The sequence below is a fragment of the Tamandua tetradactyla genome, chromosome 1 (assembly GCF_023851605.1).
Source record: "Tamandua tetradactyla isolate mTamTet1 chromosome 1, mTamTet1.pri, whole genome shotgun sequence".
Lineage (NCBI taxonomy): Eukaryota > Metazoa > Chordata > Mammalia > Pilosa > Myrmecophagidae > Tamandua > Tamandua tetradactyla.
Window position 1 is genome coordinate 188,401,601 of NC_135327.1, and position 27,213 is coordinate 188,428,813.

General features: G+C 36.5%; 1 protein-coding gene and 1 pseudogene across 5 annotated transcripts in view; one reads left to right on the plus strand and one right to left on the minus strand.

The window, feature by feature from the left end:
• TPK1 (thiamin pyrophosphokinase 1) overlaps nt 1-27,213 on the minus strand; it is a 323,853-nt gene that overhangs the window by 82,663 nt on the left and 213,977 nt on the right. For all 5 annotated transcript variants that reach the window (XM_077148616.1, XM_077148604.1, XM_077148613.1 and 2 more), the window contains exon 8: nt 3,880-3,991. In XM_077148616.1, coding sequence (XP_077004731.1) covers nt 3,880-3,991 — 112 coding nt within the window. The remainder of the gene's footprint in view (nt 1-3,879; nt 3,992-27,213) is intronic.
• Nucleotides 6,007-27,140, plus strand: LOC143679721 (exosome complex exonuclease RRP44 pseudogene; annotated as a pseudogene).

Consider the following 27,213-nt stretch of genomic DNA (forward strand, 5'->3'; position numbering starts at 1 on the left):
CTGGAGGGGTGGGAGAAAAAATATGGAACTATTATACTTTTCCACTGGGGAAACCCCACATACTGTCTCAGAATTAGGGATTCCCAAGTCAATAGACCAAGCCCTTAATCTTAAGGCTTCCTCTTGCGAAGCTTATTCATGAAGTGGAGAAACTAAGCCTACCTATAGTTATGCCTAAGAGTTACTTCCAGAGGACCTCTTTTTTTTTACTCAGATGTGGCCTCTCTCTCTCTAAGCCCAACTCTGCAAGTAAAATCACTACTCTCCCCCCTACATGGGACATGACATCCAGGGGTGAAAGTGTCCCTGGCAATGTGGGATAGACTCCCAGGGATGAGCCTGGCCCTGGCACCTGTGGATCAACAATGCCTTTCTGACCAAAAGGGGAAGAATAATTTTAACAAATAAGGTATTAGTGGCTGACAGAGTTCAAATAAAGTCCAGAGGCTACCTTGGAGGCTACTCTTATGCGAGCTTCAGATAGATAATGCTAGTTATCATGATTTGCAAAACTCCAGTCAAAACCATTTCTGCCAACCCTAAAGAACACCTGGGCTTTATCTGAGATTCTGCAAAGGTTCCATGCAGTATGATTACTTTCCAGAAACCTACAACCTCCAGATGGATTCCTAGAGCAGATAAGTCCTGAAACCCAGAGGAGTCAGCTTCTCCAGAACATCAACTAGTTGTATCCTCCTATCCCATATTATCGACGGTCCTTTCCAACTTGAAAAAGTCAGAATGGACATACCCTGAGCACCCCTAAAGATTGGGAGAAAGATGAAAGGAGACGGTGGATTTATATCAGAGAAGACAGGATTTAACAAATGAGTATGACTGCTGAATCATTATATTGATATTTCTTTTAGTCTCCAGTGTCTTGGAGGAGCTAGAAGGAAAAACCTAAAATGATGGAACTGTAACCCATACCAAACTCTGAAATCTGTTCTATAACTAATTGTTGCAGCACACTTTTCAAATTTATTGCTTTTTTGTATATATGTTATTTTTCACAATAAAAAAAGTTGCTCTGGTTCCTTTCCGATGAATGACTTAACAGGATGATCAAGTAGAGTTACAGATTCCAAGAGATTTGGAGAAGGCCTGGATTAGGGTCATGGTGGAGGAGATGGAGAGAAAGGAAGAATGAGTCCAAGGTTTTTTGGTTTGAACAACTGTGTACATGATGGTGTATTAATATGGGGATAACTAAGAGACTAGGTGAGACAAAAATCAAATATTTTCTTCAACATGATAATGGGCATTTAAGAAGAACCTACAGTTAACATCATATTCAAAAGTGAAAGATTAAAAGCTTTCACTCAAAAATTAGGGAACAAGACAAGGATGCCTACTTTCACCACAAAGTTCTAGCTAGAGCAATTAGGTATGAAAAAAATAAATAAATAAAAGACATCCATAGGATGCATTTGGAAGAAGTAAAACCAGACAATCCCAAAAAATTCACAAAAAAACTATTACAGCAAAGTTGTGGAGTACAAGATCAACACCTGAAAATTGTAGTTCTCTACATTAATAACAATGTGAAAAGAAAATTAAAAACATAATTTCATCTCTAGTATCATCTTAAAGAATTACTAAGGAATAAATTTAACCAAGGAGGTGTTAAGACTTGTACACTGATAATATATAATATAAATATAATTACATTGCTGAAAGAAATTTTTAAAACCTAAATAAATGGAAAGACATCCTTGTTCAGAGATTGGAAAACTTAATGTTGTAAGTTGTGATACAGAGTCAATGCAATCCCTATCACAATGTCAACTGCCTTATTTTGCAGAAACAAAAAAGCCAATCCTAAAATCCATGACATTTCAGGTAATCCCTAATTAAGAGTCCAGAAATAAGCTCACACATCTATGCTAAAAGATTTTTGGCAGGGTACCAAAACGATTCATGGTGAAAAACAGACTCTTCAATTAATGGTGTTAGAACAACTCCTACTATTCAACAACAAAAAGACAACCCATTTAAAAAATGGGCAGATGAATTATAAGTGAGACTGTAAATGAATCATAAATAAAAATTTCTGTTGTATTTCTATTTATGAAAATATAATTTGCTTATTATTTGTTAATCATAGCCATTCAGTCAGAAATATCTAGGTGTAAATACAATACAGTTGTTGATATACTACTCTCATTTTCTTTTTCTACTCATACATTCTTCATTAGAAATTTATCCATAGGTAAATCTTTGAGCTATATATATCTCCCTTTATATACCTCTCTCTATAGCCTCCCACCTTTACCCTGGATTCTAATTTCCAGTATTTTCAAAATATCCCTTCTATACTTCACCCAGTTTTTTTTTCCCATTGATTCTCACTGGTTCCAGACTGGGCATTTTAGATGTAAATATTTCAAAAAAATTGAATGGGGGCTCTAGTTCTTCCTAATTGTTTCTTTTAAAAAAATCTTTAATTTTTTCCTCGTGTCTGATGCTACTTTTATCTACAGTATAGAAAAATGAGTTAAAAGTATGGATAAGAAATAAACACATAATAGGGGAACAAAGGTTAAAATAAAGCGAGTAGATTGAAATAGTATTGGTCAATAAGAGGGAGGGATAAGGCATGTATGAGATTTTTCTTTTTTATTTCTTTTGCTGGAGAGATGCAAATGTTAAAAAAAAAATGATTATGGTGATGAATACACAACTATGTGATGATACTATGAGCCACTGATTGTAACCAAGGCAGGAATGTTTGTATGTTTGTTTGCTGTTTACAATAAAAATATTTAAAAAAATCTTTTAGTTTTTACTTTATTTACTTATTGAAATAAAGATTTATTTCTTTGTGGAAATCTGAAAGTTTTACATGTTATAAAATAACGACAATTTCATATTTTACTTTTTACTACTTTAGAGGTGTTGGCCCTCAGGGATTGAACTCTTTGACATTTAATCAAAACACTTTACTTTACTTCATAATGCCTGATGGTTTCTCTTTGAATCAGCATTTATTTCATGATCAGATACCCCCATCTTTTTTCTTTTTAAATCTGAGTGTTTTAATGTAATTAGAATTTGTTAATAAGTCCTAATTGAACTATTTTAAAATTTAATACGAGCAGCTGATCTTATAAAATCTCAGAGGTTTTGACTATGAAAAGTAATTGCTGATATTGTTAAAAATAGCTACTGCTCAAGAATAATGAGTTAAAGTTTCAAGATGACATACCATGAAGTTCGTTGGGCAAAGAGGTAGATATGACACCAAAAGCATGATCCATAAAAGAAGAAAATGTAAATGTTGATAATAATGAAAAGATAAGCCAAGGACTATGAGAAAATATTTGTAAGTCATATATCTGATCATTGAGTATATCTAGAATATATAAAATACACTTGTAACTCCATAATAAAAAATATAACCCAGTTAAAATATGGGCAAACTATCTAAATAGAATTTCTCAAAGAAGATGTATGTATGGCTAATAAGTACATGAAAAGATACTCAACTTCACAGAAATGCAAACCAAAACCATAATGAAATTCTACTCTGTACCCACTAGGACAGCGATAATAATAATGAAAATAAAAAGATAAATATTTATGAGAATTTGGAGAATGTACATTTGCTGTTTGGAATGTGAAATGATGCACCTGCTCTGGAATAAAGAGACTTGCAGTTCCTCAAAAGTTTAAGCAGAGTTACAATATGACTTAACAATGATATCCACTTCTAGGTATGTACCATCAATGGCTTTCAGTATAATTGCCAAGTTGTGATTTCATCACTATAATCAAATGTTGTAGGCATATTTTTAAGAGAAATGGAAGAAAGAAGAAGAATGAGGGAGTAAAAAAAAAGAGAGACCCCTCCCACCTTTGTGCAAAAGCTTTACTTACTGAGGTTCCACTTTAGGCCTGTTGTGGTAACGTGACTGCAAGGCTGTCCAACAGGTATAAGGCCACACCAGTCACCTTCCATTCCAGTGTTTACATGCAACTTGTGCTTTCCCTATAGTAGAGAAGAGAAGGGAAATGAAAAAGAAGGAATTTCATGTGCATTGAAGACCCAATAGTATGTACAGGTACTATTCTAGAAAAATTCAAGTTACTTATTATACTTAATCCTAACAATTTCTTCATGTAGTAAAAGTGAAATAATCCTAGGAACTTATACCTGATTTAATCCTAACAATTTTACCTTGTAGCTTACTGTTAATTATTACATTTACACATGAGAAAACTGAAACGTGGTGAAATTAAATGTATCCAGGACCAAACAGATAAAGGCTGAGTCAGGATTCCTAATTATACTGCCAATTCCATTGACAAAACTGATTCCACATGTGAAAGGGGGAGAATTACATAATATAGAATTCTGAGGTCTCAAATACTTGTTCAAGTATAGATTAAACACTGCTTTCTAAGTAAAATCTCTGCTTTAGCTGAGAACTGGGCTTCTAAATTTCAGAATTCAGTGTCAGTTATACTAGTGGTTAACATGTTCTCTGAAGCGTATGGATCTGTTCTCCAAGGGCAATAAAAAATTATCAGCATCCCAGGCTCTCCTTAAAAGAATATAATTTGGAATATACCTCTACCTTTGCTGGGCAAGGGAAGGAAATAGAGCTCTTATGTAGGAATAAACACTCAGAAATTTCCCAACTCACAGCCTCATTGGTGAAACAATTTAGATCATCAGAAATCTATAGGCTTAGGCCAAATTAATTTAACCCTCATGACTCTCCTACAGGAGGAATTTGTTCCTTTGGCTATATTAATTATTTAATTATCAAAATTTCTATTGTACTTTAACTAAAATTAGTCAAAGATGCTGGGGGGGGGGGGCGGGGAGAATCACCTGATTCTCTGTGAAGTATCTCTACCAGAAAACATAAATTCTGCCCTGAGGAACTAGTATGCTTCGTCCATTGTGATTTTGGAAACACAGATACATTTTACCATGTTTCCAATTTTTTAGTTTACAACAGGTTAAATGTTAAATGAAATCCTCTGGAAGGTTAAAGTTAAATGTAATGCTCAATCAAAGCAAAAGTATTTGGTTTTTTAATAGGATACTCTTCCTCTTAAAAGTATGAATTTTGCATCTTATTGTCTGCAATAGATGATTCCTATTGGGGTATGTGACTTTTATAGAAAGACACCTGAAATGTTTATGGGAGAATGCCAAGGCATACATACATTCAATACATACAGCTTTCGAACAACAGTCTTACTTTAAAAAAAGCATTGTTTAAAAATATTTACTATATCAGGTGCATGGATGGTTCAGTGGTAATATGCTCGCCTTCCATGAGGGAGACCCGGGTTCAATTCTCGGACCATGTACCCCCCAAATATATATATTCATATTTAATATATATCACCAGATTAATGCATTTGGTCTTACTCTATATTCATTTTACTTTTATTGCATATTTTGCCTTTTGTACTCCATGTTGCAAGCTTCTGGATCTTATTTTGCTATATATATATATATATATATATATATATATATAAAGCCTCAAAGTAGGAGTAGGTTCACCTTGTCCTTAGCCCAGGATTGCTTTTCTTAAGAAAAACAATTCTCTAGAATACACTATTTCTTGAAATATAAGTTCATCCTGATCACCCCTTCACAATTCTTATTAAATATACACATATATAAATATAATTTTTATTTGAATATGCAATCAGAAGGGCATGCATTTAATCAAAAGGGGCTGCCAATATTATATATTACATATTATAATATTTTTAAAAGGACTATCAAATACATTTGGAAGTTGGTCTATCATTGGGAGAGAGGATAGGCAACGTGGTAGGTGCACACTCAGTTATGGGTTAGATGTACACAGAGAAACATGGGTGGGTTGAAAATAGAATGCTTTGTGAAAAAATCAGGAAACAGAAAGGATAAATTACATAACCCATTTATGTAAATGAAAGTAAATGCCAACATAAGATACATTTCAAAATAGCAAAATTAAAAATATTTTTTATGCACTAAAATATCTGCCTATGGAAATGTGGTATAGTGACAAAAGGTAAGTGGTCAATCAATCAATCAATCAATCAATGTGAGTTCTTGCCTAAACAAGAGGTGATAATATGTCATCAACAGAGGAATATGAGTGACTAAACCCTGAGATCTTATAAGAATAAGATAAAAATTAATCTCATTCCTGATGGTTTTTGTTTTCAGTATCAATTTAGAGACAAAGCATAGAAACTATATAATGTTTATATATGTAATATGGAATATATAGTTAATATATAGTTAATGTTTATATATGTAAACATTCTACATATATATAGTAAAATAATAGTGTAATAATTGTCAAAAGGTACAGGTAGAAGAAAGTGTAATGGCCCTATTTTTCTCATTTTTCATTGTAGGGGATTCAGGAAATGGTATCTAGAATCGTAGGCTAAAAAATGAGGTTTTAAAATTGCTCCGTACTGAACAGACTGCTACCTAAGCAGCAGAAATGGGGCTGAGAATTGGGATTTGAAATAGCTTCCAATGAGTCAGCATTTATTCATTCATGAACCTTCAAGCTAGTGTCAGAAACAGAAGGTATTCACAAAGCTATAGACATACACATAAACTATATTCAATTGCATGGAAAGTAAAGCACAGAGAACTAGGAGAGATTACAGATGAGAGAATTTATCAGGTGTGGAAAGCGAGGCAGAGGTAAACAAAGAGTTCCCTGAAGAGTAATGCCTGGGCTGAAAACTGAAGGATGAAGAAGGGTCAACCTGGTGAATGGAGGTTAGGTTTGCATTAGGGCACATATGTACAAAAGCCATGAGGCAAGGACATTTGGGTGGTATCAGTAAACTTATTTATGGTGGTACTGAAAATGTCTCTCAACTACCTTTAAGTTTCTCATTCCTTAAAGAGGACTGAGCATAATGTGATGGTAGGTTTGAAACCTATGCTGGATGAAAGGTACCACACAAAGAGAAGCATGTAGCTTATCTTATTTTGTTTACCTCATGAGCTGCCTAATTCCTTTGTATAGAATTCTTTCCCAAATCAATTTACATTGAATAGCATGTCATATGAATTTGAGTTTTGTTTCTTACCAACCTCTATTATTTGCAATAATTATCTCCGAAGATATAAAATATAATAAAAATAAATATCCATAGATGCCAAACATAACACAAATGAACAAGTTCTGAAAAAGGCCTCCTTGTTTTAAAGGAGTTGATGAGAGGGGTGCATTGTATTGAGAAGAAATTCCTTAGAATTGCTTTGGCTTCTTCAGTGGAAGAATTGGAAGTGGTAGTGATTTTTCAGGTGGATAGATCCTGGACGGAGTTTCTTGTTTAAAGAGTTGTTCCCCGAGGTACCCTGCTAAGAAAGTATAGTATATCAGAGGTGTACAAGTAAGCTGTAGTGCCTCAGGCACTGGTTAGCAGAGACATGAGCGCTCAGCATTAGAAAAGGAAGGGCGTGACTCTCTTCCTGGTTTTTGCGGGTGGCCTCTCTATTGGTTAAGTAGTGCTCATCTGAATATGTTAGTATGTTGGTACCCAGGCTAACTTCAGTCAAGAATCATGTAGGAAATAATGAATGACTTTTCAACTTTGGATATTAATTCCCCAAAAGAAGATTCTTCAGCATGTATCAAGTAATACAAAGGAAACAGACACATGTTAAAGTTGTATTATGCCAGGGAGAAAATGGCTGTTATAAAATCCACTGATTTAAATGACACAGTAGTCAGCTTTCTTTTCTAGTCTTGCTATGTATTCTTTGCTTTCCTTGTTATTTTAAGCATCCACAGACCCTGAAATTTTTAATCAGTGAATAAACTAGTTAGAGGACTTGAGAAATCAGATAGGTCTTAACCTATAATCAGTTAATATTTTCTTCCTCTTATTCCAAGAAGGTATTTAGCCAAATATGAATGTTTTTCTTTGATAAATAAGCAAATTTAGCTTTGCATGGTTAAAGGAGAGTAATATTAGGCTTATCTTCCCTTCCATATACTCAAATAGATGTGACATCTTTAAAAAATGAACAGCTGTATAAAAGAATTTGTATTTATTTCCCCGGATTTCACAATTCATAATATATACTAGCTTATATGTGTTTTGACACAAGCAGGCATTACAGCCTGACATTTAAAAACTTCCCTAAGGATTTATTTCATTACTGGAGACTAGAGGCACATGAACTAATCATTTACTTCTATCAGTTCTCATGAATCATTGCACAGGTACCTGTTCTGTCCTCTGCTCAGAGCTAACAAAACTCCTTAAAGTCAAAGACAGTTCCATGTAGTAAAGAAGAGACCAAAAATCAGTCACAGTTTGCCTTTCCAACAATCATTCTTTTAACATATCTAACAAGCTTAATAGCATGTGAAATTGTAATTTAGTGAAAAGTAACAAAGATTTGCTTTAATATCTAAAGATAACATTTACAGGTTGGTATCTGAGCTGGAAATCATACTTATCACGTTAAGGATAGGCTACATCAGAAGATCGTACTACCTCAAGGTAATGCCAAGCTAGATCTAAAAACACACTGATACAGTTAACCTATGAAGGAGTAAGAAAATTTCATTTTGCATTTTACTTCCTCTTTGCAAAAATTAAGTATGAAATGACTGAGAAAAGATAAAGCTCATCGCAGATTTTTCTTTTGCCAAAATACCAAATGTTGAAATATTTAAATTCCATTTCTAAATCCTTAAATCCAATAACTATACCAAGTTTTATGTTACAATATCTTGATGTCAATGACAGTTTATAAAGTGGACCACCATTCACCACCATATTGCTGTTAATGTTGAAATGACACCCTATGGCTAACTGCGGCTAAACTTGCTAGCATAAAGCCAAGTATTCACACAGTAGAAAGAATGGGACATCTCTGTACACTGAATCAATGTGTCATATTCAGGTTCATGTGTCAAGTTGGCCAAGTGGTGGTACCTGTTTGGTTGGGCAAGTGCTGGCCTGTCTGTGTGATGAGGACATTTCATAGAATTAAATCATGATCACATCAGCTGTATCCACAGCTGATTCCATTTGTAATCAGCCAAGGGGTGTGTCTTCTGCAATGAGTGATGCTTAATCTAATCACAGGAAGTCTTTTAAGGAAGATTCAGAAGAGACAGGCTCTCTTCCTGTTTTGGCCAGTGAGCCTCTCCTGTGGAGTTCATCCAGACCCTCCATCGGAATTGTCAGCTTCACAGCCTGCCCAGCAGATTTTGGACTGCATTCCCATGGTTATATGAGACACTTTTATATATATGCAGGTGTTTCCTGTTGATTCTATTTCTCTAGAGAACACTAACCAATACAACTTGGTACCAGGAGTGGTTCTTAAGAAACAGAACCTTAAAATTGGGTTTTTATGAATGGTTTTCTACTCTGACTAGACTCACATAATCAGAATGACACTCCCAATCCATGGAGTGAGTTGGCAAAAGAGATAGTCAAAATATCACCATTTGATTCTCCAAATGCTTCTCTTGTACGAAGCCAGGTTCTAGGGATAACGTTTTTGACATCTTTATGGAGTTTTGCGGAAATAAGAGGTATAGAGATGTTGGCTGGTTGTAGTTAGATACACTGGATACATTAAGGAGTGAAAGGGATGGGCTTAAGGCTTCCAACGAGAAGCTTAAGTGCCATCTGACAGATGTACAAGTTTCTATGAGTATCCTGAAGGAAAACCTTATTTCCTGTAGCCATAGACTTGAGATCTCTGAAAATCAGACTAAGAATATTATTGTTCGAGTAGCAACTTTACAACGTAAACTGAAATCTCAATGTTGCATGGCATCTGCCGTGAAAGTGAGGGCATTGATTGGAAAAGAGTGGGACCATGAAAAATGGGATGGTGACATATCGGATTGATAATGATGTTGGTGGAGAGGTTGAAACTCTAGGTCATACTGAGTCTTCTCTAGATAACCCTGTAATAGTCTGCCCTGGGGACATAGCCGCCCTACCTCCAGCCTGCCTTGAGGAGTTGGCCACCTAATCTCCTCCTGAAGGAATTAGCCCTAGGGTGATTAATCCTGTTTCACCAGATGAAACTGCAAATTAATACCCTAAAACAAATGGCTTGGAAGATATTTCTAACTCTTATCATGGCCCACCCCCACCACCCTTCACTTATTCCAGACCTATAACTACACTAAAGTCCCAACAGGTCCCTAAAGGTGAGGTACAAAGTATCACACATGAGGAGGTATATTATACTCCAAAAGAACTGTGTGAGTTTTCCAATTTCTATAGACAGAAATCAGGGGAATATATGTAGCAATGGATTTTAAGGGTGTAGGATAATGATGGGAGGAATATAAGGCTGGATCAGGCTGAATTTATTGATATGGGCCCACTAAGCAGAGATTCTGCATTCAATATTGTAGCTCGAGGGGTTAGAAAAGTTAGCAACAGTTTTTTTGGATGGTTGGTTGAAACATGGATCAAAAGGTAGCTGACATTACCTGAGGGTGAAATGCAAGAACTGCCCTGGGATAAAGTAGATGAGGGGATTCAGAGGCTTAGAGAGATTGGAATGTTGGAGTGGATTTATCATGCACAGCCTGCTCTTACACCCCAGAATGTCTGGAGGATGCACCTTTTACCACAACAGTGAGAAATACATTTGTGAGACTAGCACCATCATCCCTGAAGAGCCCTGTAGTTGCACTTCTCAGATATTACTGTAGGAACTGCTGTCACTGAGCTGGAATCCTTAAACACAATGGAGATGACGGGATCCCGAGTTGGCAGAAGCCAGGTGGCAGCCCTTAATCGCTGAAGACAGGGTAGATGTGGCTATTACAACAGACAGCAAACTCAAAGTAGGTGTCAGAATTATATGACTCGCAGAGATTTGTGGCACTGGCTAGTAATTCATGGGTACCTAGAAATACAATAGAAGGGCAGTCTACTAAATTCTTATTTGAGTTGTGTAACAAGAGTTCTAGGTCAAGTGAACCGAAGTTTAACTTGAATTACAAAAACACAGAGTCACGGCCCCTTAATAAATTCCTAGACTTGAGACAGTTTACAAACCCAGAGCCCCTTGAATGAAGGGGAGGCAAGGTCCCTTTGGGGGAGAACCCTGTTATACTACCACAAATTTATACTGTTTATCTTCCTCCAAGCCTTCCCCAAGGATACCAATGGCCTTTTACCAGGGTAACTGTGCATTGGGGAAAAGGAAATGATCAGATATTTCGGGGATTCTTAGATACTGGTTCAGAAGTGCTATTAATCCAGGGGACCCAAAACGTCACTCTGGTCTACCAGTCAGAGTGGGGGCTTCTGGAAGCCAGGTGATCAATGGATTTTTAGCTCAGGTTCATCTCACAGTGGGTCCAGTGGGCCCCTCGACCAATTCTGTAGTTATTTCCCCAGTTCCAGAATGCATAATTGGAATAGACATACTGAGTAACTGGCAGAATATCCACATTGGCTCACTAACTCATGCAGTGAGGGCTATTATGGTGAGAAGGGCCAAGTGGAAGCTACTAGAACTGCCACTACCTAGCAAAACAGTAAATCAGAAGCAATACTGGATTCCTGGAGGGATTGCAGAGATTACTGCCACTGTTAAGGACTTGAAAGATGCAGGGGTGGTGATTCCTACCACATCCCCATTCAACTCTCCTATTTGGCCTGTGCAAAACAGATGGGTCTTGGAGGATGACAATGATTATTGTAAGTTCAACCAGGTGGTAACTCCAATTGCAGGTGCTGTTCCAGATGTGGTATCATTGCTTGATTGCAATCAATGCAATACCCCTGGTACCTGGTATGCAGCTATTGATATGGCAAATGCTTTTTTCTCAATAGCTGTTAGTAAGAGCGACCAGAAACAGTTTCCTTTCAGCTGGCAAGGTCAGCAGTATATTTTCACTGTCCTACCTCAGGGGTATATCAACTCTCCAATCCTATGTCATAATCTTGTCTGCAGGGACCTTGATGGTTTCTCCTGCCCACAAGACATCATACTGGTCCATTATTTTGATGATATCATGTTGATTGGACTTAGTGAGCAAGAAGTAGCAACTACTGTAGACACACTGGTAAGGCATTTGCATGTTGGAGGATGGGAGATAAATACAACAAAAATACAGGGGCCTTTCACCTCAGTGAAATTTCTAGGTGTCCAATGGTGTGCAGCATGTCGAGATATTCCTTCTAAGGTAAAGGATAAATTGCTGCATCTGGCCCCTCCTATGATCAAAAAAGAAGCACAACGCCTAGTTGGTCTCTTTGGATTTTGACGACAACATATTCCTCATTTGGGTGTGCTACTACAGCCAATTTATCGAGTTACTAGAAAAGCTGCTAATTTTAAGTGGGGATCTGAACAAAAGGAAGCTCTGTGATAGGTGCAGGCTGCTATAAAAGCTGCTCTGCCACGTGGGCTGTATGATCCACCAGATCCAATGGTGCTGGAAGGGTCAGTGGCAAATAGAGATGCTGTTTGGAGCCTCTGGCAGGCCTCTATAGGAGAATCACAACACAGACCCTTAGGATTTTGGAACAAAGCCTTACCATCTGCTGCAGATAACTACTCTCCTTTTGAGAAACAGCTTTTGGCCTGCTACTGGGCCTTAGTAGAGACTGAATGCTTAACCATGGGCCACCAAGTCACCATGAGACATGGGTTGCCTATCATGAGCTGGGTGTTGTCTGACCCACCAAGCCATAAAGTTGGGCGTGTGCAGCAGCACTCTATTGTAAAATGGAAATGGTATATATGATATAGGGCCAGAGCAGGTCCTGAAGGCACAAATAAGTTACATGAAGAAGTGGCCCAACCACTCCTGCCACATTACCTTCTCTTTCCCAGACCAGAGCTGTGGCCTCTTGGGGAGTTCCTTACAGTGAACTGACTGAGGAAGAGAAAACTCAGCCTGGTTTACCGATGGTTCAGCACGATATGCCGGTACCACCTGAAAGTGAACAGCTACAGCACTACAACCCCTTTTCTGGGTGTCCTTGAAGGACAATGGTAAGGGGAAATCCTCCCAGTGGGCAGAACTTCGAGCAGTGCACCTGGTTGTTCATTTGCTTGGAAGGAGAACTGGCCAGAGGTGTGTTTGTATACTGACTCATGGGCTGTTACTAATGGTTTGGTTGGATGGTCAGGGACTTGGAAAGACCATAATTGGAAAACTGCTGACAAAGAAATCTGGAAGAAGTATGTGGATAGACCTTTCTGAGTGGGCTAAAAATGTGAACATATTTGTGTCCCATGTGAATGTGCACCAGAGGATGACTTCAGCAGAGAAAGGTTTTATTAATCAAGTGGATAAGATGACCCATTCTGTGGACACCAGTCAGCCTCTTTCCCTAGGAACTCCTGTCATTGCCCAATGGGCTCATGAACAAAGTGGTCATGGTGATAAGGATGGAGGTTATGCACAGGCTCAGCAACAGGGACTTCTACTCACCAAGGCTGACTTGGCTACAGCCACTGCTGAGTGGCCACCCTCAGCCCCCAATATAGCGCTATTTACTGAGGTGACCAGCCAGCTACTGGGTGGCAGGTTGATTACACTTGACCACTTCCTTCATGGAAGGGGCAGCGATTTGTTCTAACTAGAATAGACACATACTCTGGATATGGGTTTGCTTTCCCTGCACGCAATGCTTCTGCCAAAACTACCATCCGTGGGCTTTAAGAATGCCTTATCTATCACATGGTATTCCACAAAGCACTGCTTCTCATCAGGGAACACACTTCACAGCAAATGAAAAAGAGGAATGGGTACATGCTCATGGAATTCTCTGGTCTAACCATGTTCCCCAACATCCAGAAGCAGCTGGATTGATAGAACAGTGGAATGGCCTTTTGAAAACTTAATTACAGTGCCAACTAGGAGGTAATACCTTGAAGGGCTGGAGTAATGTTCTCCAGGAAGTTGTATATGCTCTGATTCAGCATCTGCTGTATTGTGCTGTTTCTCCCATAGCCAGGATCCATGGGTCCAGGAATTCAAGGGGGTGGAAATGGGAGTGGTACCACTCACTATTACCCATAGTGATCCACTAGGAAAATTTTTACTTCCTGTCCCTGCGATCCTGAACTCTACTGGTCTACAGGTTTTAGTTCCAAAAGGGGAAGTGCATCCACCAGGAGAAACAACGATTCCACTGAACTGGAATCTAAGACTGCCACCTGGTTACTTTGGGCTACTCATGCCCATGGATCAACAAGCAAGAAGGGGATTACATTATTGTCTGGGGTGACTGACCCTGACTATCAGGGGAAAATAGGAGTGCAACTACACAATGGAGGTAAAGAAGAGTTTTCTTGGAATATAGGAGATCCACTGGGGCATCTTTTGGTACTACCATGCCCTGTGATTAAAATCAATGGATAACTGCAACAACCCAATCCAGGCAGGACTACCAATGGCTCTGAAAATTCAGGAACGAAGGTTTGGATCACCCCACCAGGCAAAGAACCACAGCCAGCTGAAGTGCTTGCTGAGGGTAAAGGGAACATGGAATGGGGAGTGGAAGAAGGTAGTGATAAACATAAACTACGACCATGTGATCAGTTACAGAAACCAGGACTGCAATGCTGTTTTATTTGTGTTATACAACCTTGTAAGATATCAAGTTTAAGAATGAGTATTACCCAAGGACTTGCACCCTATTCTGGAGAGATTTAATGTGTTTCCAGTTATATGCAGGATAGTTGAGTATTGTTAGGTGAAAGAAAAAATGCATGTTTTATTGTTTTTTATTTAGAAATTAGGTATGGTTTAAGGTAATATGTATAGCTGCCAAGTTGACAAGGGATGGACTGCCATTGTCAGGTTCATGTGTCAACTTGGTCAAGTGGTGGTACCTGTTTGTCTGGTTGGGCAAGTGCTAGCCTGTCTGTTGAGATGAGGACATTTCATAGAATTAAATCATGATCATATCAGCTGCATCCACAGCTGATTCCATTTGTAATCAGCCAAGGGGAGTGTCTTCTGCAATGAGTGATGCTTAATCTAATCACCAGAAGGAGGATTCAGAAGAGACAGGCTCCCTTCCTGCTTCAGCCAGTGAGCCTATTTTGTAGAGTCCATCTAGACCCTCCATCAGAATCGTCAGCTTCACAACCTGCCCTGTCAATTGTGGACTCTGCATTCCCATGGTTACGTGAGATACTTTTATAAATTTTATGTCTGCGAGTATTTCCTATTGATTCTGTTTCTGTCGAGAACCCTAATGAATACATGATGCAAGGTCAACCTCCAATAATTTTTCCAGATGCTTAAAAAACACTGTTGGAAATTAAACAGCCTGAAGGAAAGAAGAGTGAAAGAAATGGATAGAAGGGTTCTGTACTGTATTTACCAGGAGAAGAGGTCAATCAGTTACATACACAAAGACAGATTTTGTGGTGGTATATTTTCACACTGTGACTACTCACATAATTGAGAGAAATTATCTTCCTTAGTGAAGCTTACAACTTCCTTGTAGTTGCAAACCTTCAGAGCTAGAAGACGTTTTTATTTTATTCAGTTTCACAAATGTAGGATGTGAAACATAAATATATTGGGTTTACTCTAAATAATCTGTATTAAATAAATGTTACACATATTTTAGGGCATATCCTTTTGAAAACATACCTTTTGAAGATGTTATTTTTAAAGCATGGTGAACTGAACTGGGGAGTGGGGGTAGGGTGGGGGGATCTTACTCAGGATTATTGCAGGCTTTATAAAGAGAAAGCCACAAGGAGGAACCAGTTGGAAGTCAGTATAAACTGGAAGGGCCGGGAGAAAAGAAGAGGATATTGTCATGTGACAGGAAAGCCAATGAAACAAAGATTCCTGCCAGCCAACACTAGAATACTAGTTTTTTGGGGGGAGAAAGCCCATGTTACCAACCTCTAGATTTTTCACTTGTAGCCTCAAAGCTGTGAGCCAATAAATTTCCATTGTTAAGCCAAAATAAGTTTGCGTTAGTTGTGATTAATAACTCAGGCAAAAACTAGGGAAACTATGAATCTGCAACAAATAGGGCTATTTTGTTTCTCCTCAGAGCCTATAAAATATTATTTCAGAAGAAAGTATGTAAACATTCAGATGGTACAAGTCCCAAGACTCAGTTCAGGTGTCCATCTCTAAAGCCTCCACTGAACCTGTAGACTCTGCTACTTGGATACTTTCTGGGCTACACTGCACATTGTTTCAAGTCTAACACCCCAAAATTAAAGTAAATGCCTCAAGGAGATGCACCATCTATTATTTTTTTTATAACTATATAAAAAGGAGATATAAAAATACTAGGCATAAGCAAGAATACAATAAATGGCTACTGAAAAAGCAACAAGCTTAACAGTTTTCATGTAATTTTCAATATTCTCAACTCCCACTTTAAACGCCAGCTACTACCTTCCTAAACCACCTAGAAAGGATTATCTAAATTACTCCCCTCCAACTCACTCCAATTACCCCTATTTCTTACCCAAAATGGCTTTCATCAAGATAACCCAAACCTCCAAACTGCTAAATCAATTGTCAATTATTATTCCTCTTCTGATTTATCAGCTGGATTTTCTCCTTGATACACTTTCTTGGTTTTCCTCTTTACCCACAGTCACCGCTGCTGGATCCTGATTTGTTCTCTCCAGACTCTTAAAACTGGGGTGCCTAAGGGCTCAACTAGATCCTCCTCTATATTTATGCCCTTTGGAATTTCAATCAGTCCCACATATTATATATTTAAATATAAATATCATCTAAATTTTGGTGACTCCAGCCCAGACTTCTCTTCCAAAATCTTGTCTTGTATATCAAGCTGCCTAGTTAACATGTCCTTATCTTTTTAACCTCACACTTGCCCCACACACAGCTTTTTTCATGGTTCCTTCTTTTTTCACAACTCAAAACTTCCCATTTTAGCCACTCTCAACTGTACAATTCAATGTTATTAAATATATTCCCAATATTATGCTATCATCACCACTACCTATCCACAGCTTTTAATCTCAGTTTATGGCTGCTTCATCCTTTTAACTATTTAGGCTTTTTTTCTCATACCCCACACATCTAATCTATAAGGAAATCCTATTGACTGAATGTTATAATTATGCCTATATTCCTATCACTTCTCACAATCTCTTCCACTACCACTCTGATCCAAGTCACGAGATCTTTTCTTGCCCATGAGTCTATTCTGAATCCTACAATGTAAGTGGTCATTTACAAAAGGAAATCATACTCCACCCCTTCAAGAGAAACACTATTCAGTTTCTGGCAGCTTTCCATTTCCCTTTTCTACCCGCAGAAATGTACAATTATTTTGAATTCTGCCCACGAAGTCTGAGAGATCTCCTACCATTGTTACTGAGTCATCCATTGTTACTAGACTAGACTGAATGAGTCAATTCTATGCACAGTGCAGTGATTAAGAACATGGGTGCTGGAATCAGACATCATAGGTTTGAATCCCTGAATTTTCAACCATGTCAATTTTATTTCCCTCATCAATATAACCAGAAAAAAGGGTTGTTAGAGGATTAAATGACTTGATATGTAAGGCATTTAGCATAGTTCCTGCCTCAGAATTAACGCTCAATAAATGTTTGTTATTAATTTCTTTACAAAGGATAAAACACAGGCATCATAATCTGAGTGTTCTAGTTTGCTAGCTGCCAGAATGCAATATACCAGAAATGGAATGGCTTTTTAAAAAAGGGAATTTAATAAGTTGCTAGTTTACAGTGCTAAGATTGAGACAGTGTCCCAATTAAAACAACTCTATAGAAATGTCCAATCAAAGGCATCCAGAGAAAGATACCTTGGTTCAAGAAGGCCGCTGAAGTTCACGGACTCTCTCTCAAGTGAGAAGGCACATGGCGAACAGGGTCAGGGTTTCTCTCTCATCTGGAAAGGCATGTGGCGAACACAGTGTCATCTGCTAGCTTGCTCTCCTGGCTTCCTTTCATGAAGCTCCCCAGGAGACATTTTCCTTCTTCATTTCCAAAGGTCGCTGGCTGGTGGGCTCTCTGCTTCTCGTGGCTACGTTGTTCTGCTCTCTCAGAATCTCCTGGCATTTTCTCTAATTCTCTTTTATAGGATTCTAGAAAACTAATCAAGACCCACCCGAATGGGTAGAGACACATCTCCACCTAATCCATTTTAACAACCACTCTTGATCACATCAAGAAGTGATCCCCTAAGCCGCATCTCCAGGGAGATGATCTAATTATAATTTCAAATATATAGTGCTGAATAGGGATTAGAAGAAATGGTTGCCTTTACAAAATGGGATTAGGATTAAAGCATGGCTTTTTTAGGGTACATACATCCTTTCAAACTAGCATATTGAGCAAATCAATTTACCTATTTTTGGTGTCAAGAATGTTGGTATAAATTGTTTTTTGAAAGCAACTTGAGCTGTACTCCCTAATAGACTATTATGTTCTAGCAAAATTTTGGAAAAAATAAGACTTTCAAGCTACACAGATCATAATCTTAGTTGTTTCATCCCTTGTGTTTAAATTATGGTAAGATTTCTGAAGAGAATCTCCTGCCTTAATACAATGTAGCTTCATACTTTTGTGCTGTAAAAGAGATTATCATGGTGGGCACAATTAAACACATTGGATATAGGTATTGGGTTTGAAATAACAAATATAATAGCAGTTTGCACTTTTGTCACAAATCAGAGCTTAACTGAACTAACTAGTCTTTACCTTCTCCTATTTATACATGCATAATGTCTTCATGTGTGCCTGCCACTCTGTTTAGCATATTTTTCTGTGGTAGTCACTCTCCAAAACAGCACTCAACGAATCTTGGCTCTAGTATTTATGCTCTTGTGTAGTCATTTTCCAACTGAACAGGGTTAACTTTCATGGCCATAGGATATCAGTGCAGTGAATTCTGTGACTTGAGCATAAAAAAAAAGAGAGATTATACCATTTCACACCCACTAGAATGGCTACAATTAAAAAATGGAAAATTACAAGTGTTAAAGAGGATATGGAAAAACAGAAGCACTCATTCATTGTTGGGTGGGAATGTAAGTGGCATTGCTGCTGTGGAAGAAAGCTGGGTAGTTCCTCGGACTGTTCAATATAGAATTACCATATGACCCAGCAATCCCACTTCTAAGTACACACCCCAAAAGAACTGAAAGCAGGGACTTGAACAGATATTTGCACACCAGTGTTCATAGCAGCATTATTTACTATTGACAAAAGATGGAAGCAACTCAAGTGGCCATCAACCAATGAACATATAAAATGTGGTACAGACACACAATGGAATATTGTTCAGCCATAAAAAGGAATGAGGTTTTGATACATGCGACAACATGGATGAATCCTGAGGACATCATGTTGAGATGCAAAAGGACAAATATTGTATGATCTCACTGATATAAAAAAAATAGAATAAGCAAATTCAGAGAATTTGAGGACTGGGGTGGGGATAAGGAATGAGGAATTAAAGCTTTAAATAAAAATTGCATTTAAGGATGCGTCCCAGAAGAAGTCAACAACTATGTCATGAGGACACTCAACCAGTCATGGAGGGAGACCAGATGGTTGAACTTGTTGAGATCCCAAGCTCAAAGTGCCCAGCCAAGCCAGAGTTCCTGACCCGCAATAAGATAAATGTTTATTGTTGTTTTAAGTCACCAAATTTTGAGATAATGTGTTATGCAAAAATAAAATACTTTTATTTTCCCTCCTTAATCTTATTCATTCCCTAAGTTATCAACTTGGGCAAAGTAAGAGTAAAGATAGAGAAAATGGTTGCCCAATGGTTATGAAATTGAGATACTAAAATCATTCAACACAATAGTTTATGCTATCAATATCTGAACTCATTCACTGTACATGATTTGTAAAAGAGTACATTAAAGCATGAATGAGCCATATTCCATAATTAATTTGTTGTGGGGTAAAGAGCACTGGGGAAACATGGTACATTATACCTTATTACATTTCCTACCCAAAAGCCCTTACACTTTCTTCATTTAAATTAATAAAATATGACCAATTAGTGAAATTTGATTTAGATACTGTGTACTTCAGAAGCAATATACAAGAGGAGACTGCCTTCCCATGTTCCTTACATTGTATTTTATACCACAAAAATTTTGTTTTAGCTTTGCTGGAACCAATATATGATATCCTAGAAACTACAATGATGGAAAAGAGCAGGTATTCACAAAAAGCAGAATTACCAACATATTTATAGTCTTATCATTTGACAGGGAAGGTCAGAGCTTCTCAGACTTTATTCATAACCCTGCACTGGTGTTCAATTCTTTGAAAATTGCTCCTTGATACCCAGCTTCCCTGAAATGACAGCAAATGACAGCCACTCTCTTAAGGTATAAATCAGATTCTAAATAACTGATAGCAGTTTTTAACTCTAGACCTACACAAGAAAAGCACTGCATTTCACTGCTGAATGCTGGTTCTTACAAAACTAGTGACTAAGGATAAGAAAACAATCTTTGAGATTATAAAAATTAAAGGTTCTGCTGTTGAATATCACAGGCATTTCAATATCCTGTTTGCTTTCAGTCTCCAAGTCCACATTTAATACTATTTTTGACTTAGTAACTGTATCCCTATAAATCCTGTTATGTCTTATTCATTCAAATTGTTCCATACCTGAAATGGGCAAAATGTGCATAATTTTGGCACAATACTACTTAATCACTAAATGGCAAGTGAAATAGGTGAATCATATGCATATGCAACTATTTGGGAATAAAAGGTAAAATTATTTAAAAGATAGTACAAAATCTTTTGAATTTGTTCCTGAGATGTCAGTAATTCTTTATTTCAAGTCGTGTTAATTAGGATCATTTAAAAATATTTGGCATTAGCATTTCAGTCATGATGGCTGGGCACATCCTCTGAGATGTACTAATGCACCTGGACTTGGGTCTGACTACCATAACGTGTTTTTTTTTTTTTTCGTTTTTCACAGGGGCAGACACCGGAACCGAACCTGGGTCTCCGGCATGGCAGGTGAGAGCAACCATGGCCCACCCATCATACCATGTGTTTTTAAATCCAGGGCTTACCTATCTATATTTGTCTATTTTAACCATTAAATATTATAGCCTATTTAGCTGTTTATCTTAACAAATGTTAAAATGATCTTAGTGTGGATTATTCAGATTTCCATTTCATAACAAAATACTCCCTTTCAATTTATAATTGTGTTGGCATTACACGATACTAAGAGCATCAGCAACACTGTAGTGGAAAGTGGCACAGACCCTGGAGTCTGACTACCTAAGATAAAATACTGTCAATTTTGGATGATTATGTCTCCATATCCTAATGTGCAAAATTCAGGTAATGATATTATCTAGCCCCACAGAGTTGCTGTGATGATTAAATTAAATATTATATATAAAACACTTAGAACAGTGTTTGACATGGAGTTTGCAATAAATTTCAGCTATTTCATTATAATTATTGTCATCAGTAATTAAAAAAATAAATGAGACAGGTTTGATATATAAATGCTACACCTATATCAAGTTACATCATGCTATATGAGTGACAGTTTGATGGAGGTTCATTGCACAGCATATGTGATAAGGAATTCCAAAGAACCTGTAAGAATCGTATTGTAATAAAGCTAAGGGAATGAATTTAGAAATTTTCAATGTTTCCTGGTGCCTGCCCATGCAAAAAAAAAAAAGTAAATTTTCAAGCACACTACATGAATGAAAATTAAAATTTTTTTCAATTGTGTTTACATTTCATTAGTAAATGTATTTTCTTATATTTGTAGAAGAACTATAAGTAAAAAGACAACCTACAGAATGGGAGAAAACATTTTCTTAAGGGTTTAATATCTATAACATATAAAGAATTGCTACAACTAAACAACAGAAAGACAAAGAATTCAATTAAAAAATGAGCCAAGGACATGAATAGACATTTAATTTAATTATCACAGTAATTTTGAGGGGCTAGGTAATTTCATTACCTGAATTTTGCATATGAAGGTATGGAGACTAATTGTCCAAAATTGACAAGAAGAAATACAAATGGCCAATAAGCACATGAAAAGATGCTCAATCTCAATAACTATCAGTAAAATGCAAATCAAAACCATAATGAGATAAAACAACAAATCATGCCCATTAGGGTGGCTATTATTTTAAAATAAAAAACAAACAAATAAAAAGGAAAAAACACATGAGTTGCTTTAGTTTCCTGTCTGCTAAAACAAATACCATGCAATGAGACACTTTTAGACTAATCCAGTTTTAAAACAGGAAGGTGTAAAAGCTAACATTACAAAATCAGGAGTGATAAGAAAAAAATATGAAAGAATTAGGGCAGAATATGATGTAAAGTTTCTGTACCTTGGGATACTAAATTCTAGGAGTGCCAAGATGAGCTGCAAAATCTGAGATGTGTCAAGATTTACCATTTAAGAGCTTGAGTCTAAAAATGACAAGTCGTCTAAGCACTTAAATGAACACAGAGTGGCTAATGAGATTTTCTTCTCTTCTAAACGTATGACTGATGAATGATACTTGAAAGTACCACCAGTCATTTTTTGAGTGTTCAGCAAAGAAGGCTTTTTTTTTTCTGTACTTTCTTGCCTTCTCTAGAATGATCATGTCTCCTGCAAGAAGAAATGCCACCTCTATAAATCTAAGTAGCTAAGATAAGTTGCTTTCTTCCGAAATAAGAATCCAACTGTGAATATAGATATAAAACCATGGCTATGTGTTAATGATTTTATATCCTAATTAGAATTTTAGTATTATTTACAACAACCAAAAAAATTAGTTTAAGTAGAACAAATACATGCAATAGCAAATTATAGATGGTCATACAATTATGTATAATGGGAATAACCTTTTTATTTGTACAAAAATAGAAAATCTTTTAGAAATCACTGCCTGTGAGGAATCTGAAATTAATGATCTTTGTGAGCCTTTAAAATAAAACACTAACTTAGGGGACTGTTAAGGAAAAGATTATATTTTTGTATAATTATTTTCCAGACAAAGAAAAAAAGTTGATTCAAGGAGTAAAAATATAATAAATACATAGAAGATGATTATTTATAGCTGTTAAAGTTTTGATAATAGTTATTAAAATTTCTAAAGCTAAATCAATAAAAGCAGGAGAGATTTTTATTCCCTATTATTACATTATTTGTAAGCCCAGAAGTTGTTAAACTTCTAACATTACAAACCTGAACTGTATGGACGTGTCTATTTTCTAATACTACTACTAAAAATTTTTTTTAAATAATTAAAGGCTTAATTTTTAAAATGATAATCCCAAAGTAAAAATTGTTTCCAGATTTGAAAAGATACACATTTGCATGTCCATGGACATTTTCTTCTCCAGTAAGATCGTCATTAAATTATTTGAGTATTACAAATTTGAATCAAAATTATTTTTATGTTTACTTTAAAGATAGTGCCACCTTTAGTTGTTTCTTAGAACCTAAATGAGAAATGGAGAAATATCATCATTTATAAAGTGAACAATAAATATTCTGTGAAATATATCCAGAGGGCCCTTAAAGTGAGCAAGAGGGGTTGGGGTGAAAGAAGGTGGGTAGGATCAGAAATGCGCATTTCCTTGGGTAACCAATAACTCAAAATACCTTCAATTCCAATTACTTAAATAAAATTTTTTTTAGTAATTTTAAACAAAAAGTTCTGAGATTGAAAAAGCAAAAATAAGACAAGATAAACTTCAAAAATAACGAAAACAATTTAAAAGGATAAGCCTAATAAAATTATGTTTGTTCCTGATTTTCCTACTCATGACTTTACTTGAAGTTTCAATAGTTATCTCCAACTTAAGCAGCCCACCCTATTTGTCTCCCAGTTTTCAGCATTTCAGTAAACGTACAAGCAACCACCAAGTCAAAAATTGATGACTCTGTTCAACAAAGGATATCATGAACAAAGTTAGTATTGACCAAAAAAATACATATTTTAGCCCCCTACCTCCATAATCAACTTAATAGGATTATGTATCCAGAATTGCAAATTTATTGAAAACACAGAGGAAAATGAGAAGTATTAAAGGATACCTCATACATTCATGAACCAGACTATGGAAAATTCTATAGCACAAATGAGTTTCTTGAGCAAAAATATTGAGACAGTTAGAGGTAGAGGAGGGGAGGAAGAGCAGGATGAAGAAAAAGAAAATGATAGATAAGGTATAGACTGAAAGAAACATATCAACCAATTGTAACGTATAGACTTTGTTTCATTCCCTATTCAAATAAACTGTAGAAACATTTTAAGAATGGAGAAAATGTAAACATTATATATTTTATCATATTAAGCAATTATCTAGGTGTGATAACAGTACTGTTCTGTGGCTTTTAGAAAACATGAAAATGCTTGAAAAAAACGTACATAAAACAGTACAGATTTTGCAACACACATTCAAACAAAATAGATAAGGTAAAGTATATCAAAGTGTTTGCTTGTGTGCTAGAAAGGAAATCATAGAGGGCAATGTAGATAAAAAGAAATCAAAAGATCAGTCAATGAAACAAACCAAACAATAATGATAATGTGCTATAAAATAAATACGATTAACTCAACTCTTCCCACTTGAAGCCCAAAGGGAAAAAAAAAATAGAAATAGAAGTAATTTCATACACATGGCCTTAAAATCATTCTCATGTTACAGATGAAGAAACAGAGACTCCTCAGGATCCACAAACATTAAGCATTATGGTTAAGATGTGAATTTTCCATTCACACACAGAAGCTTACAATCTGGGTTGAATAAAATTTTTCAGACCTAACAAATCATAGAATTATAAATACCATTTTGTTTCTTTATACATTCACTCATTAAAGTATCTATGTTATAATTAGCTACAAGATATAGTCCCCTAGTTCATTCTTTAATGATTCTGAATGTTTTCCCTTTTACATTTCTACCCAAAAGAGCCTTCATTTTTGGATATAAATTCAACTTTTCAGGTAAAAGCTACTCTAGAAAGAGATGAAGCCCAGAGAGCTCTGAGGAGTCCCAGAGAAGCCAAGAGAGGAAGCCACTGAAGACAGAAGCTGGAAGTAATGAAACCAAGGAGGAGAGAAAGACCAGCGGACACCAGCCATGTGCCTTCCCATGTGACAGATGTGTCCCAGGTGCCAAAAGCTTTTCTTCAGAGAATATTGATGGTATTGAGGACCCCGCCATCAGGAATGTAATTGTGCCACAAACAGTTCTCCAAGAAGTGAGAAATAGGAGTGCCCAGTATATAAACAAATCTACGATGTGACTAAAAACCAAGAGAATGTTGATTAATGAACACCGTAGAGAAATGTATGTAGAACAAGAACAGGGAGAGATTTCTAATGACAGGACTGATAGAGCCATCTGAGTAGTGGCAAAATGCTACAATGAACATTTGAATAAAATGTGAACAAGAACAAGCTACAAGTTATTTTCATAACATATGATAGAAAAAACAAAGAGAAAGCCATAGAAGAAGGGATACCAGCTTTCACTTGTGACGAATATGTGAGGGCCTAACTGCTAACCCTGAACTTGTAAAATCATCTTGCTTGTTTGTCTGAACAAGGAATGAAATAGAGAGTAGAAAAATAATATTTTCAGAAACTCTTCCCTTAAGTAAAGTACAACAAGGCATAAAATCTGGTACATACCTTCAAGGAACATTTAGAGCCAGGAGGGAAAAGCACTTAGAAGCTACAGTATGGGTTCATGGAGACATTGAAGAAAACAGAGATAATTGTACAAGGATTTAAACATTTAAACCAAGCTATTTATGAAGATATTGTGACTTTCCCCCAAAAGTCAGTAGATAGTACCATCTTCTGTGATTTTACATGATGAAAGTCAAAATGAAGATGATGTAGAGAAAGATGAGGAGAAAGAATGCATCGTCAAAACTTCTATAAATGGAGAAATGTTGAAGTCTACTGCTAGAGTTGTAGGAATAATAAAAAGAAATTGGTGACCATATTGTGGTATGCTTTCTAAGTCTAATATTAAGGAGTCAAGAAGACATGTCTCTACATCTGATGATAAGAGAATTCCTCGAATTCAGATAGAAACTAGACAGTCTTCCATGTTAGAAGGATAAAGAATTATTGTTGCCATTGATGGTTGGTTCAGAAATTCCAGACACCCAAATAGAAACTTTGTAAAAAATTTAGGCGATGATGAAGATAAAGAGACTGAAATAGAAGTTTTGTTACTTGAGCATGATGTTCTCCATCAGCCTTTTTTTCAAACTGTACTTCAGTTTTCTGCCAAACATGTTCTGGAGAATTTCTGAAAAGGATATGAAAAGTCAGGAAGACCTGAGGGATCTCTGTATTTCTAATGTGGACCCACCAGGATGTACCAATATAGATGATGCGCTACACTACAGAGAACTCAGAAATGGAAATTTGGAGGTTGGTGTTTACATTGCTAATGTTAGCCATTTCATTAGGCCTGGAAATACTTTGGATCAAGAATCAGCCACAAATGGAACAACTGTGTATCTCTGTAAAAAGAGGATTAACACAGTTCCAGAGTTGCTTAGCTCTATCTTGTGTTCCTTAAGATGTGATGTGGACAGGCTGGCATTTTTATGTATTTGGGAAATGAATCACAATGCTGAAATTTTTAAAAACAAAGTTTATAAACATTTATAAACATCTTTTACATATCCTGAAACTCAGATGAGAATTGATTTAACAACCATGAATGATGACATTACCACTTGTTTCCATGGACTAAATAAACTGGCTAAAATTCTGAGAAAATGAAAAATTAAAAGGGGGCTTTGACTCTTCCCCAGAAGTTTGATTCCACTGGGACAATGAAACTCATAATCCCACAGATCTGCAAACCAATGAACTTATGAGAAACAAATTCCACAGTGGAACAATTTATGTTACTTGCTAATATTTCCATTGCAAAAACATTTCACAAATTTTCTGAACATGCTCTGCTTTGAAAACATCCTGCTTCTCCTCCATCAAAGTTTTAAATTCTTGTTAAGACAACCAAGCCCAAAGATTTGGAAATTAAGACTGATACAGCAACGTCTCAGTCTGACTTTTTGGCCCAGGCTGAATCTCCTGCTTTCCCATATCTGTTAACAATATTAGCCACTCTTAGTTTGATGCCCCATAAATACCGGAGTGATTAGAACAGTGAATAAAGAACTATTTGCAAATTCCCCTTGGGGGAATAGGGAGAAAGAGGGAAAAATTCAGCTTCCC